This window comes from Eubalaena glacialis, chromosome 10 (assembly GCF_028564815.1).
Source record: "Eubalaena glacialis isolate mEubGla1 chromosome 10, mEubGla1.1.hap2.+ XY, whole genome shotgun sequence".
Taxonomy (NCBI): Eukaryota; Metazoa; Chordata; class Mammalia; order Artiodactyla; family Balaenidae; genus Eubalaena; species Eubalaena glacialis.
Window position 1 is genome coordinate 107,690,752 of NC_083725.1, and position 18,292 is coordinate 107,709,043.

At 54.2% G+C, this 18,292-nt stretch overlaps 1 protein-coding gene across 1 annotated transcript in view; it reads left to right on the forward strand.

The window, feature by feature from the left end:
* The first annotated feature begins 254 nt into the window (after nucleotides 1–254).
* CREB3L1 (cAMP responsive element binding protein 3 like 1) overlaps nucleotides 255–18,292 on the forward strand; it is a 35,368-nt gene continuing 17,330 nt past the window's right edge. The window contains exon 1 of the mRNA XM_061203292.1: nucleotides 255–792. Within this exon, the coding sequence (XP_061059275.1) occupies nucleotides 691–792 (102 nt within the window). The 5' untranslated portion in view covers nucleotides 255–690. The remainder of the gene's footprint in view (nucleotides 793–18,292) is intronic.

Sequence of the window (18,292 nt, forward strand, 5' to 3'; positions counted from 1 at the left end):
AAGATGCTGAGGTTCAAGGAACACAGTTATTGGCTCTAGGACAATGTTGCTTCAAGCCCCTACCTTTTCAGAGAAAAGAGATTGGCAAGACTAGCTCGCAGCTGTCTCTTTAAAAGAGGAGGGACGATTCCTCAGGCCACTCCTTCTCCTCATTAATATGAAATTATCGTGAATATTGATGTGGAGGAGTGGCGCCTCGGCCAGCTGGGCTAACCAGCCAAGGGGTTCCCGGTTTCACAGAGAGGAAAAGTGACAGAAGCCGTGCAGAGGGAGACGCAGAGAGAGCGGAGCGCCCGGCAGTCACCCAGCCTCGGGGGAGCGCTCAGCTCCCCCGCCCCCGGCTCCCACCCAGTCCGGGGGGCTCCTCAAGCCCTCAACCCCACTCCCGGGCTCCCCATGGAAGCCAGCTGTGCCCCCGGAGGAGCGGGAGGAGGAGGAGTCGGCTAAATGCCCGCGGTGCGCCCGGGGCCCCTGAGCCCAGCCCGCTCTGCGCCGCTGCCCTAAGGCCTCCGCGCCCCCCGCGCCCCCTACCCGGGGCCGCGCAGCCTCTGCCCGCCCCTCCCCCGGGGCTTTGCCCGGGACCTGCCCCCCGCCCGCTTGCCAGAGCTCGGGCCGGAGCTCTGGGCCGGGTGCGCCGCCGCCCTGGAGTGAGGGAAGCCCAGCCGAAGGGGGTCTCCGGAGCCTGCCGCGATGGACGCCGTCTTGGAGCCCTTCCCGGCCGACAGGCTGTTCCCCGGATCCAGCTTCCTGGACTTGGGGGATCTGAACGAGTCTGATTTTCTCAACAATGCGGTAAGATGAAGGGTCTGTGTTTTCCTTCCACCACTCCTTACTCCTCTTCGCGGTGCACCTGGGGCCCCCTGAAGGACTGGACTACACAGCACTGGGCAGAAGTGGGGGAGGGGGCTCGGTGCAGGGTCCCCTTGAGAGACACGTGCTTAGCGCTCTGAGATTTGGTGACTAGATGCCTCGACACCCCTAGACCCCGAACCTGGAGCCTCTGAGCTTGCGCCCGTGCACGGTCCTCCTGGAGGCTCCGTCCATGGATACATTGGCCTCGGCCTTCTAGGAGAAGGGAACGTCGAGGAGTCGGGGCCATCGGCTCCTCTGATACGACCTCAAGAAACACCAATTCTGCCCCCACCCAAGTCTTCTAATCGTCCTCCACCCACCCTGGGGTTCCGGGACCAGACTGGGCGCAAATTGGCGGCGCCCTTTCCTGCGCCCCCTTTAAGACCTCGGTGGCTCTGCGTCTGGTTCTCCGCTGGGGGGCGCACAGGGGAGTGTTCGAGGGCCAGAGACCAGACGCCCCTTGGGGGGCCAGAGCCAGACCCGGGTTTTGAGCCAGACCCGGAAATATAGGGGTGCTGCCGTGGCCTCCCCAGGAAGTCAGGCCAGAGATCCCCCAGGGAGGGACCTGACCCTCAACTGGTCAGGGCAGCACAGGGTGATCGCTCAGAAGGAGGGAGGTCTTTCTCTAGGTCTGTTTCTCTGTCCCTTATGTCTCCCTGTCTCTCTCTCCCTGTGGCTTCGTGACTGTCTCTGTCTCCGGGCTTGTCCTTCTCTTTCTCTTCCCCTCCCTCCCTAAGGAAACGTGGCTTCTTTCTTCTTCCCTCCCTCCCTCTCTCAGGCTCAGCCCTAAGGCCCTGGGGGGAGGGGGGATGGGCTCGGTAATGGGAGAAAATCTTTGGGTTCAGAAGGGCCTGCCGGGTTGAAATGTGGGATGCTTGGGGGATCTGGGGGGATTCCCCCACCCCATGCAGTGACCTGCCAGTCTCTCCCTCTCCCCCCCCACCCCCCGCGTGCGCACACACACACACAAACACACACACACACACACCCCCAGTGATCATCTCAAGGGTCTCTATTTGCTGGCCTCTAACTCCTGGGCCTAAGATAAACCTGGCAGACAAGAGCCAAGTGCACTGAGACTTAAAGGACTGGGCATCTTGGACTTCCACCTAAACTGTTCCCAGGCTGCTGGTGGGGAACAAGGCCAGGGACAGGAACCTGAGTCAGGGAGGCATGGGGTGAGAGGTCTCCCGGTCCTCCATTAGGCAGTAGATCCAGGTCACCCTGCTCTCTAGGAAGGCCCCTGGTTCCAGTCAGAGAGAGCACACTCCGGCAGACAAGCCGAGGGGAAGAGGGGAGAGGGCTTGAACGAGTGGTGGGGAGACCTGGGTTCTATTCCTTCCTCTGCTTCTGCCTCTGCCTGTGAGCCTGGGCCATGCAAGCAGCTTTCCTCCCCGGGCCTGTTTCCTTGTCTATAAAATGGGAAGAGGTTGGATCATTCTTTCTATGGATGGTCTGGCACAGATCCTAGGAATGAAGTAGCAGGGATCTGGGGTTCCATACGCCCCTCCTGGAGTTGGTAACAGATACTGGTCAGAGGGAGGGAGTTTGCTGCAGCGTGTACCTTTATTGGTAGAGCCCCCCTGTGAGGTTCCCTCAGCCTTCAGCAGCTCTGAGTTGGACTTTCTTCTGAATGAACTCTGCCGCCTACAGCCTCTTCCTGCTGCTCCATTCAGCCTTGCATCCCCAGCTGCTCATCTGGGCCTTGGTCCAGCACAGGAAAGGAGGCATGATCATGATCAGACAGTGGTATCCAGTACTGGGCCTGGGGAGGGACAGCCCTGCTGGGAAAGCTCCTTATCTCAGGCCTAAGCAAGGCCAGGTGAGGCAGGGGGAGAAGAAAGAATTTCTAAGAGGAAAGAAAACTCCTGGGCTGGGAATCAGGAAATTTGGTTCTAGCTGTGCTTCTGCCACCAGCCAGCTGGGCAGCTCAAACAAGTGACTTTTATTCCTGTGGGCCTTGGATTCCTCATCTGAAAAATGGAGATATAGAAGCTTCCCCATAGTGTTATTATAGAGATTTAGTGAGAAAATTAATTAAAGATTAATGCAGAACGATGCCTGCCAGGTAAGTTTCCATAGTTAACATGCTCTGTAGACTAGATGGGGTAGTGGTAAGGAATACTCTGGTAGGAGTTGCTTTGTGACCCTGAGCAGGTCACCTTCCTTCTCTGGTGCCTCCGTCATTTAGATGTCTAAGGTCCCTCCCAGCTGGGACCCCATACCAACCCCATCCCCAGCTCCCTCTTCATTCTGCATGAGGATAGGAAAGTGTTTCCAGGGTTAAAGATGGAAAGGGGTGAAGTCTGTGTGCTTCTCAGTCTGGAAGATGGAGGGTAGGTTATTCACTATCTTTCTTAAAAATCCAGATAAAGGCCATAAAGTCACGGTGGAAACCGTGTGTGCTCTGTTACTCTGTACAAAAGGCAAAAATCAAAAAGGATGCTTACCCTGAACACAACTGTGTAAGAAATATGCAATCTCTTGGACAGAGACAGGAGAATGAGTTGCATACTTTGCATAAGCCATGTGTGCTTGGAGGTGGCCAGGGGTGCTGTATTTTTCCTTCTGTGAGGATACCTTCATCCTATTGCAATCTTGTCTATGTGATTCTCAGAGACATCCCTCGGAAGGAGCTGCCCTTCCTGCCAGGTGAGGGGGCTTCTCCTCCCATCCCCTCCCCACTCTCCCACAGTTCCTGATGTGGCCTCCCTAGAGCCCTCTTCCCTTGGACCCTGTGACCCCTCAGCCCCTGGGCAGGTATGAGAGAGGGCCTGGTGCTCAGAGAACTGGGATAAAGGACCAGAGGGAGAACAGGTCATGTCTCCAGAGAGAGACACTAGGTCCGTCCTCTGGCTCAGGGGAAAGGATGACTCTGGTTTCTCTAGAGGGAAATAGCTTTGGATCCCAGAGAAGCCCCAGCTGGGAGGGTGTGGGGAGGAAGAGGAGTTCTGTTGTCTCAGAGGGGCACAGCAGGAAGCTGCAAGGATGTTTGCCCAGCACACTCATTCACCTCCCAGCAGCTGGGGAGGCCAGGTGTGGGAATGACCAGGACCGGGGACCAGCCCAGGGGAAGGGGGATGGTGAGGGCTAAACCTGATCACTGCTCCCCAGGCCCCCAGCCTGGCTTCTCCTGAGCTGAGTGGGGAAACAGAGAACCACTACCATTACTACTTCCACCACCCCAGCCTTTGGGGGATTTAGGGAGATTAGAGAAGTATGTGCCTTTGGGTGTTCCTATGTCTGTGTGTGGGCCTTTAACAGCCCTTGAAAGGGGAGGGGTGCGAGCGCATGTGTGTGTGTTTCTCTTTAAATTCTCACCAACAGGAAAGAGGACCCAAGGGCCAAGGCACTCTGGTCTCCAAGTAGAATCCACTACAAAAGAACTAATAGAGAAAAACTAATGGAGGAACCCAAATCTCAGGGCTCCCCTTCAGGAAGGGAGATGGCCCCAGACACCTCCTTCTCCTCTAAAACACTAAGTTTGTTTTGGGCAGCTTTTTATTTTGTTTTTGCTCCCCCCACTAGGATGTGAGCTCCTTGAGGGCAGGCGTTTAACTGTCTTGTTCATTGCTGTATCCCCAGTGCCCAGTACAGTGCTTGGCACAGAGGAGGCTTCAACCAACCATTGCTGAATGAATCCTTTTTCCCTAACCCTCAGGCCAGGCCCCACATTTTTTAAGGAAGAGGAAAAAGGATGCTCTCTACTCCCAGCCATCAGGGTCCTGCAGCCCACACTGTCTCTGAAATTCAGGAAGGTTTCCAATGAGTTATCATTGCCTTGAGTCATCCCTACCCTTGGCACAGACCCCCACAGCCCCTGGTGTAGGACAGTCTACAGCTGACAGATGCACAGCAGATTTGAACTTGTGGCTTAGGCTTCACCCTTGAGCACCAGTTGGCTCTAGGGCTTCCATCTTCCCCAGTTTCCCCTTGTTCAGTTCGCTGGGACTCCTGGATCCACACTCACCCAGCTTAAAACTAAGTCTTTTCTAGTCCTGCCACAGGGCCTTTGCACATGCTATTCCTGACATCTAGAATGCTTTCCAGTTCTCTCCATCCCATCTTACTCAGTTCAAAGGAAGCCTCGTTAGAGAAGCCTCCCCAACCACCTCAAGTGGGACCCCTTATTGTTTTGTTTCAGTCCGTTGTTGTTGTAGCTGTTGTTGTTGTTCTGGCCGTGCCGCACAGCATGGGGGATCTCAGTTCCCTGACCAGGGATCAAACCCTATGCCCTCTGCAGTGGAAGCGTGGAGTCTTAACCACTGGACCGCCAGGGAAGTCCCTGTTTCAGTCCTTTGATTTCTTCATAGCTCATATCTCAATTTGCTGTTATTTTATCGGCTTATTGTCCACTTCCTCTGTGAGAAAGCAAGTTCCCTAAGAACAGAGACCATGTCAGTTGTGTTCATTGCCATAGACCTAGCACAGTACCGAGTTTTTCCCACCTTTATTTGAGATGGGTCCCAGGCATAGGACAGAAGCCAAGTTTTGGTCACATTGTAGTGTACTTTGCTCTATTTCAAGGGTTTACTGTATTTGTAGAGAAAATGACTTCAGACTCCCTTATAGGCAGTCCCTATAAGGGAAGGGGAGACTGTTTTTAAAAAGACAGGCTTGAGTGTTCAAGAAGTGTACTGATAATTCCAGAAGGGGCCCTGGATTCTCAGGTTCTGGCCCAGCCAGCCCTGAGGGTGATGCGGACTGGATCCCACAAAAATGCTGCCTGTGCCCCCATCTGCTGTGAGGTCCCTCCGGCTTCCCTGGACCAGCCGGAAATTCGCTTGGTTATTTCTCAATACATACATCCGTCCTTTAACAACTGGGAACTAAAGGAGCGCCAGTGCTGGTCACTGTGCAGAATGACCTCCAGCCACTCACAGCCAAATGAGAGAGACAGAGAGGGAAGCAGACAGAGCAGTACTGCGGGGCGCCATGATGGAGCAGAGCATGATGGGAGCCCGAAGAGGAGCCTCCAGCCGGGCTGGAGGTCGTGGAAGGTTCTCAGAGGAGGTGACCTCCCCACCCTCCCTCTCCAATATCCCCATCACTATTGGCAAAGGAGTTATTGGAAGGCATTTCAGCAGGGAGGACTGGGGCCGTGTCCCTTTTACTGAGCCTGTTATATAAGCATCATTGGCCCCTGTGCAGATGAGAAAACTGACACTTACAGAGGAGGGGACATCTAAATGCTGTTCTCGGGACAGGGTCCCATGGAGTCAAGGAGGAGAAATCACCATCTTCTCTCCCGCTCTTGTTCTGGTTTGGACTTTGCCCTCCAGGGCAGGAATGTTTGGGATCTCAGATATCAGAGGGGCCCCACCTTCACGCTCACCCACTCCCATCCTTAGGGCACCATGGATGCCTAGAGCTTTAAGGGCAGAGCCAGCACGTTGCCTGGCCTGTCAGAGGAGAGATCGCACATCCCATCCCCTGCCCTCTCCTCATCCTCACTCTAGGATGCCACTCCCCGGCCCACCTGGGAACTTGGACCTTTGCTCTCTGCAGTTCCCAGGACTCCCCAGGAGGGTCTGTTTATGTCTGGCCTGGCCACTGTGCCAGGAGAGGGGAGGATGAAGGCCAGCCCCGCTTTGTGTCTTCCCTTCCCCATACGATGTGCCTCCTGCAAGTCCTGGTAGCAAGGCCCTCTCAGAGCATCCCTCTGTGGGACCTGGCTTGCTCTTGAACCTCCCTCAAGAAACCAGCTCCAGATGCTGGAGAACAGGCTGTTCTTCTGGAAGTCTCAGCGCTCCAGGGGGCAGGATGGAAGAAGAAGATTTGGGTGGAGTTAAGTCAAGACCATGAGCATTGCTCTGGCTGGGACACGAAGTAACCCGCTTCAGCAGGCAGAGTAAATGGTAGAACTGGGGAGCAGGACTGGGGAGCAGGACTGGGCAGAAGGTAGGCATGAGGAAGTCTGGTTCTGGGGAAGCTGGGAGGGGCAAGATACAGCCCAGAACTCTGACCATTAGAGAAAATAGATCAAGGGTGATTTCCTTGGAATGTCAAAATCCTGATCCTTATGACCTGGACGTACCACATCATGAGCGAGGCCAGCTTGACAGCTGGAGGAATATTGGGCTTCCCTGCTGCCGGGTTGAAGGTGCCTCTTCTCCCAACTCTCCGGGGACAGAACCCTCACTGCGGCTTCCTTGGCCCTTGGCTCTTGGCCCAGGAGCCATTTCACCCATCACAGAGAGGCTGACACATCTGGGCTGGGCTGTGTGGTCTGACAGAACAGCTGGACAGCAGCAGCTGTCCCCCTTTTCTCCTTCCAAAACAATAACAAAAATGAAAGCAGCAGTGGCGTAAGGCAGGCTCTTCAGGCCCTCATGGAGAGCCAGGAGGCAGTTTGAAAGCAGCAATTGAGGGGACTTGCTGGGGAGGCAGACAGGCCCAAGCCTTTTCCTATGTGTTCCCCGCTGCCTAGAATGTTTTCACCTCTCCTCACCTCATCTCCCTAACTCTCTGTGTGACCTTGGGCAAATCACTTCCCCTTCCTGGGCCTTGGTTTCCTCACTGCTGAACTAGACTGAGAGTTCTTTGAGGGCAGGGAGTGTCAGGCAATTGTTTTTATCTATTCACTAGTTATAGCTATAGTGACTGGGCGCTCAGGAAATGTTTATTTATTGAATAGATGGAAGGAAGGAGTGAGAAGCGGTGATGGATGGATGAACGAGTGGGTGGATGGGTAATGGGAGAAAGGACACTTCCACACTTCCAGCTTTGATGGTACTTTTCTTTTTTTAGGTGGATTTTATTTATTTATCACGTAGTGAATCTTAACCTAAATCCTACATCTACCTTTCACTCTATCATGATGGCCTTTTCTTTTTTTTTTTTTTTAATTTTTATTGGAGTATAGTTGATTTACAATGTTGTGCTAGTTTCAGGTGTACAACAAAGGGAATCAGTCATATATATATATATATCTCCATTCTTTTTCAGATTCTTTTCCCATACAGGTTATTATAGAATATTGAGTAGAGTTCCCTGTGCTATACAGTATGTCCTTGTTAGTTATCTATTTTATATATAGTAGTGTGTATATGTTAATCCCAATCTCCTAATTATGATGGCCTTTTCTATTATGAAATATATCGTGCACATAAGAGAATATATATAATGCATGTATATGAATTACAAAGTGTAATAAAATGGATACCTGGGTACTCACTACCCAGCTAAAGAAATCATGGGCTCTCAAAGTTGCATGAGCTTGGGGAAAAGTTGAGCTGTAGACTCTAAATCCATTCCACTCTGGGCAAATTCTGAACAGAAATTCTCCTGAGACCTGGTGTCTATTCCCAGACCCCACCTGACCAGACAGCAAGTCCACAGGTCAGATAGCAGATACCTCGACAAGCGCTGGGGAGCCAAGCCATACCTGAGGTGGGGTGGGGTGACCATTAGTGGTCGGTTTTAGCCCTGCCCAGACCTGGGAGCAAATCCTGGCTCTCACCACTTGTCATCTGTGTGAGCTTGGACAGGTGCCTTAACCTCTCTGAGCTTATTTTCCTCATCCATTAAGTAAGGATGACTGTAGCACACAGGGTTCTTACAAGGACTCAGTTAGATAACTCTTGCAGAGAGCCTAGCACAGTGCATGGCCCACGGCAAGCCCTCTATAAACAGTAGTTGTTGCTGCTGTTTTTATTCTGATTGTTGCTGTCACTGCCCGAAAGGACGGTCCTCAGCATTGGACTGCCCTTGGAGGAATGTCCCATCTTCGTCCCTTTGTTGACCCGTAATCATAGGGATTTTATTTGCCTACCTGTTGGACCTCTCTGGAGCTGAAAGGCTGTTTTCTTTGGGTAAAGGCAAAAGACCCCAGGCCTCTTCTCAGGGCTGTCTTTCTGGGCATCAGGAGACGGATGGCCAGGGATGAGCAAACCTGGGGCCCCAGGTGAGGACCCAGTGCCTGGAATGGGGGCCCATATTTTGAATCTGGCCCTGTACTAGGTGCTGGGATCGGACAGCAGGAAATTGATCATTATTCCTTCAACATCCAGTGTTGTCGTGTGTGCTTAAGAGCACAAGCTCTGCAATCAGAGCTTGGGTTCAAATCCTGGCTCAGCCACTTGCTAACTAAATAAAATGGGTAAGCTACTTAACTTCTCTGTGCCTCAGTTTCCTTAACCATTCAATGGCAGTACTAATAGTACCTACCTGATCTTCTGAAACTTAAATCAGGTACTGCATGGAAGGAACTAGAACAGTGCCTGGCATATAAATATTAGCTATTATTGTTATTAGGTATACTGTATGCCAGTGTCTGTGTGAAGCCCTGCAGAGGGTTCGAGGATGAAATCCATCCTATATCCTACCCTCAAGGTGGTTAAAGTTTAGAAGGAGAGATGGGTCCCATTGTGGATAATTAAGAGTTCAAGGCATGATATTAACCAGTGGCCTATGAATGCTACAGTGGTATAAGACGGAGAAGACTCTTCCAGCTGGGTGATCAAGGAAGGCTTCCTGGAGGAAGCAGCACTGAGTTGGGCCTTAAAGGATGATAGGAGTTAGAATGAGGAGATAAAAGGCAAAGGCCTTCCAGGCACAGGGAATGGTACAAGCAAAGGCCCTGCAGCCATGGAGCTTACAGCAGGTTTAAGGAACTGGGAGCAGTCATCCAATGAGGCTGGAGGGAAAGGAAAGATGAGGGGTTCCAGCTATAGTGGAAAGTTGAGATCAATTTGTGACAAACCTTGAATGCTGTGCTTAGGAGCTGGGAGTTTTTTCAGCAGGCAGAAGGGAGCCAGTGATAGTTCTCAATGATAGTTCTGAGCTGGACAGGGCAGTGGTCCCAACTCCCCTGAACCGTCTCAGTGCTAGGAGGTCTAGAGTCCATTAGGGCATCCCAGCTGTCAGCCTGTCTGGATGATCAGGGCCTCTCCCCCAAGACAGCATTGTGGGCCCCTCTCTGTGCCCAGAGCAGCCCGAGGCAGCAACTGACCCCAGGTCCCTTCTCTCCTCTGATTTCTACCCCCTGCCCTGATGTCACTCTCACACTGGCCAGGAGTACCAGTTCCCTTCTGGCTCTCTCATCCCCAGCACTTGGGGCCAGGCTGGCCTGGGGAGGCCCAAGGCAACTCCACCCTTGCAGAGACACAAGCTGTCCCTCTTTGGGGCTGAGAGCTCCAGTCTGAACCATGTCCTGCCTCCTGGCCCAACCCCAAGACCCTAATGGGGTTCCCTCACCCCCTCAGGACCCTCCATTATCAGGCAAAGCATGTCCCCATTGATCCCAGCGGCCTAGAAGGATCTGAGCCCTCCTTCTGAGCCCAGCCCAGCTTGGCACCTCCTCTCCTTGGCCCTCCCACCCATCAACTGGGACAAGATACCCAAAGCCCCTTTCATCATCCTCCCGGAGAAGAGGCCCAACCCTGCCCTCTACCACCCCAAAGCCTTCACCCCTTTCTCTCCCAGGGCTGCAAATCAGTTCCACATTTGGGATCTGGCAGGCACTATCTGCTCAGAACTTTCCCCTCCCAGTTAGCTCAGGCTTCCATCTCCCCCCCCAACCCGTCATAGTCAGACCAGGGGGTCTGCAGAAAGGGAAGGGCTCTTGCCTCTGGTGACCCCTTCAGAGGTCTGAGAGGGAGCTGGACTGTGGCAAGGAACCAGAGGGACAGTGGAACGAGGCTCTCCCAGGGAGAGATGAAAGAGGAAGGGTAGGGGGTGGGGCAGAGGCAGAGCTTGAGCAAGCATATGAAGGGATGAGGGCTTGGGGGTGGTGAGGGAAGGAGTGAGGTGGTTCCCAGCTCAGCACATTCCTGAGACATCTGGACGTGCTGGAAGGGCCCCAGCTGGCCTGCATGGCTGTGGCTCCAGCTTCTCTGCTCTGTGATGTCAGGACCCAGCATTTCCCCCTCCTCTCATAGTACCACTGGCCTGGGGTCCACCTTGGGGCTGAGGTGGATCTTCAGCCTGGGGTCTCCTCCCTGGACCTCTCACCCCCAGTGAGCAAGAAGCCCCTGGGGCAGTGGAGGAAAAGCCTGAGTCAGAGGAGGGCCCGGGCCTGATGCAGGAGGCAGCCATGGAAGACCCAGGGGTTTGCCCATGCGACTGACTCAAGGAGATTCCTCCTTTGGGCTGGTGCCTGCCCCCTCCCTTCTCCTTGGAAGGGAGATGGAGACAGAGGAAAGACTCTGAGAATGGCTGCTTACCTTGAGCTGTGTGATCCTGGGCAAGTCCATTCCTTCCCTTGGCTCTCAGTTTTCCTCTCTGTAATAATAATGATAATAATAATAATAGCTACATTTGAAAAGAGCCTTCTATGTGTCTTGCATTGTACAAAGCACTTTACAAATGTTGTCTCATTTAACCCTCACAGCAACCTCACAGGTGGCGTAGATATAAGTACCCCTATTTCATAGCTGAGACAGAGGCTCAGAAAGGTTAAGTAACTTGCCCAAGGCTACACAGTAGGCAGCAGAGCCAGGATTAGAACTGGATCTGTCTGCCTCTCTTGCTTATAACCATTGAACTACATTGCTTCTACCAGTAAAAGGGGATGGACCTAATGATGCCAGAATTCCCTTCAGCTCTAAAATTGTAATGATTTCTTTTGGCTATCGTGGCGCTCTTCAAGAAGGGCAGGGGCAGGCATTAGTCACATACTGGGTGGGGGAAGGAGGGCAGAGTCAGATGGCTTTGAAGCATCAGGTCAGGAATCTTTGGAGGTCCCCTCCTGGGAGCCCCAGAGAAGTCCAAACCCCAGGGGCTGGAGTCACAGCCTGATCCCCAGCCGAGCCCAGGGGTCCCACACCTTCCCTGAAGGAAGGGAGTAAATAAGGAGAGAGAATGCAACTTCTTCCAAAAATAAAACCTGAGGACAACTCAGACAGGCCCGGGACCGCTGAGGAAGCCAGAGGCCGAATGCTGAGTGCACAGAGGAGAGGGAAGAGGCCAAGGGAATTCCAGCCAGAGCCTGGTGGCAGGCTCCAGCCCAAGAGGGCCTTCCAGCTGGCCAGGGGCCGGAAGAGCAGCTCGGCCGGTTGGCCACTGGGCTCCGTTTATACTCTCGGACCTGGCCTAACCCTGGGGACAGTTCCTCTAGAGCTGAGTTGGGGGCTGTCGTCCCCAGGTACCTGGTCTGGCTGGGGCTTAAGAGCAAAAAGACCTTGGGAAAGAACAACCCAGAGAATGGGTACAACAGGCCCCACCAGGGAGGAGCTGAGGGAAGGCGTCCAGGCGCATGGAAACTGCCTGGAGCAGGAGCAAGCTGGCATCAGAGCGGAATTCAGGGCAGTCACTCCTGGAGGCTCAGCTGTAGAAAAAAAGGCCTCAGTCCATTTGCTCATTGGCACATTCCTTCATTAGCCCACTCATTCAGTCAGTCACTCAGTCACTCAGCAAAGAGCTGAGCACCTACCATGTGCTGGGACCAGTGCTAGGCTTTGGAGACACAGATGAGAATTGGACACAGCGAGACACAGAGGTGACATGGCTGGATCATTTCGGGCTATACTAAGGAAGTTGGAAACTGTCCTGGGGCAGAGGAAGTCATTAGTGGATAGTGAGCAGGGGAGTCACATAGTCATATTTATGTTAGAAAATCCCAAGGTGGAGAATGTTCTGGAGACAGATCAGAGTTCAAGCCTTGGACCTACCTTCATAAATGGGTGGTCACACCACTAGTCAGGAAGCGCTTTGGGAGCAGGAACTGGGCTTTGTTCATCTCTGTATCCACAGGGTTGGGCACACAGTAGGTCCTCAGTAAACACTGAACAAATGCACGAGTGATGAATAAGTGGATGGGACTAGATGCCCTTATTCTCCAGAGGCCCCCAGCGCCAGCCCTGGCACTCAGTCTCCAGTGTCCTGAGCTGTCCCACAGCGATCCTCCGGCTACTGCCTATGGACCAACATCTCCAGCAGCCAGACCCTGGGCTGCTGTGCCCTCAGCGGTGCCAGTCACAGCTAATCCCAGCCCTGGGCGGCGGCACTAACTGCCATCGCTTCCTTCTGCCCAGACAGTACCTGGCACCCACCCCATGGTTGAGCCATAGCACATGGGCCGCCTGGTCAGAAGATGCCAGGGGCTGGCTGGGAACCTGTAGGCCAGCTCTTCACTTTCCTGAGGGACCTGTGGTCCGGCCAGGGAAGGGCTACCACAGTGTCAGGAGGGGGAACTGGAGAGCCAGACTAACAGGGCTGGGGGCTGCAGAGACTGTGGACCCTGCTCTGCACAGCGGCAGCCTGTGGTTGGCACCAGCCTGCCCTTTCCTCTCCCACTTCTTTTCTCCAGCACACAGGCACAGAAAAGCTCACCATGGTACTCTTCCTCCAGTCCCAGCCCTCACCGTCCCAGCCCCAGGCGAGCCCAGGACTCCCAACGCTCCCTGGCTAGGGGGTCACATGACTCAGGCACGTGGCTTGGCACAGTCAGCATTCAGTGCTGTGGTGTTGTGAGATGTTGTGTGTGTTTGTGTGAGAGTGTGCATGCCCATGTCTGTGACCGTGACTGTCTGGGGTAACTGCATGTATGTGTGTGTGTGTGCACACATGGGAGTCTGTGTCTGTCTGATCACATCTGAGGAGTGTTTCCTTGTTGGGTCTGTGTCAGTGCCTGCCAGTGTCAGCCCGTGTGAGCCCAGAGAGTGTGTATGTGCATTAGTATCTGTGCCAGGCTGTATAGGGAACAGTCTGAATGTGTCTAAATGTGGGGATCTTATGTTGTGTGGTGTCAGGGAGATGGTGTTTCCCTGTGTAAGAAAGAACCTCACAGCCCACGTCTGTGTACCATGTGCACACACACACACACACACACGGAAGCATTTCTGCTTATTTGGACTTGGGCTCTGTGGTGAAGAGTTCGGTAGGGGGAAAATATGAAACCTCAGCAGCCGCCTTCCCCGGGCCTGTGGGGAATGGGGGATGAGAGTGAGGTTGGAGGCTGGAACAATGTGCTTCCCTTCACCCCTGTGCCCTGCCAGGAAGGCTCAGGGAGGGGCTGGCTCCAGGGATGAGGAAAACTGGCTCCATCCCTTCACAGTCCCCAGAGATGCCAGAGCAGAGGAAAAGAGGCCACTTTCTGAGGACTAGCCCACTTCACCCTATGCCTGCCACCCCTGCCTCAGTAGGAACACAGACTATGTTGGGGAATGGATGGGGAAACAGGCCTAGAGAGGAGACACCACTTGCCCCTGCCCAGGTCTCACAGCACAGATGGATCTTGAACTGGGGCCTCCTGAGTCTCAGTCTAGGGCCTTTTTTCCTTCATAGGACAGCCTTCCAGTCTAGCTCTGGGAAGATGCCTGGATCTCCCCCTATCCCCAAATGACTGGATGATGATGCTTAAGGACTAGGAGGACCACTGGGTACCCAGGGGCCCACCTCCCTTCCCCAAGCCCCTCCCTGCTCTCTCTTGACCCTACCCCTCACCCCTCACCGCCACACACAGGGCACAACAGTGACTCAGACTGGTGGCCCTTCAGCTAGAAATGGGGGCAATTTTCTAGTGACCACGAGGCAAGTAACCGTCCCGGAATGTATGGGTCAGTGGAGGGGGGGAGGCTAACCTGCGGGGGAGGGGAAGGGGAAATGTGAGAGGACTCTCCTCCCATCGCTCCCCAGAGCTCACTCTCTCCGAAGGAATGTCCGGGCTCGGCATTCCCCCCACTCCTTATCCCACAGCTCAGCCTGGACCCACTCCGGCCTCCTCCCTCCTTTCCCCAAACACAGACTGAATCAGCCTGGACCGGGGGAGGGGGAGAAGCCCGGGATGGGGGTGCAGGCACCGAGGGGTAGGGGTCAGAGAGAAGGGGGCGCTCTCAGGCTGCGGCAGGTGGGGGAACCTCTTTCCCACACACACCCTCAGGTGACAGCCGCGCCCCCAGAGCTTTTCCTTCTCTCTGCATCGACCCCCAGGGAGGAATTAGGGGAGGCGAACTGAGAGGAGCCTCAGACGGCGCTATTACCGCCCAGGAGTGTCCCACCTCCCCCTACCTGGGACAGAGACCCCGTTGCCCCATCAGTGCGCCCAAGGTAGGATTATTCGAGGAGGGAAGGAAGAAGCTGAGCTGGAAGAGCCTCGAAGGAACTTAAGAACTGGGGCCTGACCTCCCCTCTGTCTTCACTTCCTCGGGCTCCCAGTGCAGGGTCGAGGCCACGCAGCTGATAAGGGTCTTAGGGCACCATAGAACTGCCAGGAGCACCTGAAAGCTCAAAGGGGCCATCTCTGCCTCTGCCCCAGGTGTAGAAAGGGACACAAGACAAATACACTCTAACCTTGCACAGCCCGCGCCTTCGGCGGAGGCCGCGAACCCTCCCCCGCGCGAGCCGTGCCCTCCTCCCGCCCCCTCCCCGCGGCTCCAGCGGCGGGCGTCTCGCAGCCTCCTCCCATTGGCCACGACCTCCGCAGATCCGACCAATGAGCATGCTGGGTTCCGGCGCGGGGCGGCCCCCGCGCGCCGCCGTTTAACCTCTCGTGGGCCACGCGGGACCGAATGGACACGCTCCTTCTTTAAACTTAAAGGGTTGGCGACTGAGACCCGGCTGCGGGAGGAGATGCTCCGGAGGGGGAGAGGTGCGCGGGGCTGAGAGCCCGAGAGCTCGGGACCTGTCCTCCAAGAGAGGGGAGCCGGCGCCGGCTGCGCGTGGCAGCCGAGAAGGAGCTTATATTGGCAAGACTGTTGGAAAAAGTCTTCAACAAGGAGGGAAACAAATCATAATATTTCCTTCTCTGGCTTCCCACCCCAGTTGCTTGGAAAGGCACCCCCGGTAGAACGCTCACCCCCAGTAGAACCCTATCCCCCTCAGAACGTTGACTCCCTGCCCTCTATAGAATCCTGCCTCCCACCCCCAATCATTTTCCACCAGGTAGTCTGAAACCTGAACTTTATGTGTGTGAACTGGAGAAAGAGCTGGGTGTGGTTTTGGGGGGGTGGGAGAAGGGACAAGGGGCCTTGCTGAAGCTGAGGAGGCCTGAGATCTCCAGAGGGGGCTTTCCAGGGTTGGGGGGAGGGTGGGTACAGAGGAAGAAGAGAGGACAGGAAGGAGAAGTTGCTCCACATTCCTGTGCAGCCCCAGAGCTGCGGATAACCCCTCCCTCAGCATCACCAACTCACTGTGTGACCCTGGTAGGTCCCTCTCTGGACCTCAGTTTCCTCATTAGCAAGTGGGGAGAGGGGGCGTGGACCATGGGCTTTCTCAGGTCCCTTCTGCCTCTAAATTGATGGTATAAACCAGCCATAACTGGGCTGCTCTGAGAGGCCAGACACCAGATAGAAATAGGGCTCAAAGCTCTCTAAAGGGAGGCCCTCTGGCACGCTCGCATGAGCAGGAGGTGGACCTGGGGTGATGGGACATCCCACCGTGGCCCCCAGAGGTCCACCCGGCACACAGGGAAGCCCTGAGCAAGGAGTACTGGGTTCTCTGAGTGTCCCCCACCCCCAATCCGCCTGCCCCTTGGCTGCCCTCCCCTTCCACTTGGCTCCCACCCTCTGGAAGCTCTGTCCTGCTGGGCCTTTGCTGCTGTCTCCAGCAGGTGGGGTGGGACTGCTCACAAAGCGGGGACCAACTGATCTCCCTCAGCAGGTGCCTGCGGGCACCCCAAAAGGGGTCTCTGAGAAGGACCTGGCTCATCTGCCTGGAATCCTTTAGGGACCCCGGCCCAGACTGGAGGAAGCTTCTCTCCTCTCCCAGGCCCGGGGAAAGGGCTTGGCAAACCCTTATCGCCTGAGAAGCAGCTGCCGGAGAAATACCTTAGCAGCTGACTCACTAGGCTCTTCACAACCCCCTCCCACTGGGCCTCACACCAGGCCTTTGAGAGACCCTGAGAGAGAGAGAGAGACAGAGGGAGAGAGAGGGCGCCCCCAGGTGGGCTGACCCAGACTCTGCTGAGGGTGTAGCTAGCACAGTCCAGACTGTGGCTGGCTAGGTGGCTGGGGGGCATTGCACCCTGTAAATGGCCTTTGGCTGGGATCACAGTCTTGGAGACTTGTTCAGCCTCTGACTTCCTGGTACTGCCTCACCCCAGGCATTGATGGACGAATGACATACTGATGGCGTTGCCCTCTGGGGTACAAGGCCCTGTCCCTCCACTAATAGCTGTTGAGTGTCTATCCTGGGCCAGGGGATGGGACCCAGCAGGTGAACAAGTCCAGACCCTACTACCTCAGGGAGTTCACAGTCTGACAGACAGGCAATTCCCTATCAGGGGAATGTCTGCTGCCATTGGGGGAGGACTGGGGTGTGACTGGGGTTGTGGATGCTTCCCTGCTTTCCTTGGCTCCCTGAGCCTCGGTTTCCCTACCTGTCAAATATAGATATGCAACTTCCTTGTCTCCTTGGGTAATTGTGAGGATTAGATAAGACAATGCGTATGAAAGCACTTCAGAAAGTTAAAACCACAAGAAAAGTGTAGGATAGGGATGGTAAGTTCTGACAAGCTGGGGAGAGGAGAGAGTACTTAAGACGATGGGTTTCTGAACTCATTTTATCATGGATTCTCTGATCCATGCTTTGTTTGGGGGGAGGACCAAGCCACCTCCCTGCATTGGCTCCAGGCTCCGTTCACCTCAGGCCCAGAGTTAGGCTTTTGATAATAGCAATGGCTAACAGTTATTGAGCACTCACTGCATTCTAGGCCCTGTTCTCAGTGTTACATGTGTTTGCTGTATAGATATATACATATGTTATTTGTATACATGTGTTATATGTATTTCCTCATTTTATCCTCATAATCCTATGAGGGTAGCATTAAGCACCTAACAAATATTTGATCCTCATTACAACACTGTGAGGTAGGAACTATTATTTCCCCCTTACAGATGAGGAAACTGAGACCCAGAGAAGTGAAGTACACTTAGCAAGGAGTGAGCTAGGAGTCAAAAGCAAGCTTATCTGCAGAGCTTGGGCTCATCCCCTGCCCCCCACACACAGATGCTCATGTGGCTCTGAATCTTATTCTCAGACAGAGGGCTTTTCTGCTCATCCCTTCCAGGCTAGGACAGGCTCCAAGTATTCCAGGCCAGAAAGCCAGCAACTCCGGACTCCAGAAGTCAGTCCTTACCCACTCTCCAGGTGGGACCCCAGGGCCAGAAGCAAAGCCCCAGCAAATTCATTCAGTCAGTAAAAAATGAATGAACAGGGAGCTCCCCTGGCGGTTCAGTGGTTAAGACTCTGCTTCCACTGCAGGGGGCGCAGGTTCAATCCCTGGTCAGGGAACTAAGATCCCACATGCTGTGTGGTGCAGCCAGAAAAAAAAAAAGAATGAACAACATTTCCTTACATATTTATAATTCTTTAGAGAGAAAAAACAAGCACCTCCTATGTGCCAGCCACTGGATGCTTTACTAATAAGAGGTTTGTTGAGTAACTACTATGTACCAGGGACTATTCTAAGTGCTTGACATGCATTAACTTGTTTAATCTTCACAATAACCCTAGCAGATAGGAACTATTATCATCCCCACTGTACAAAGGAGGAAATGAA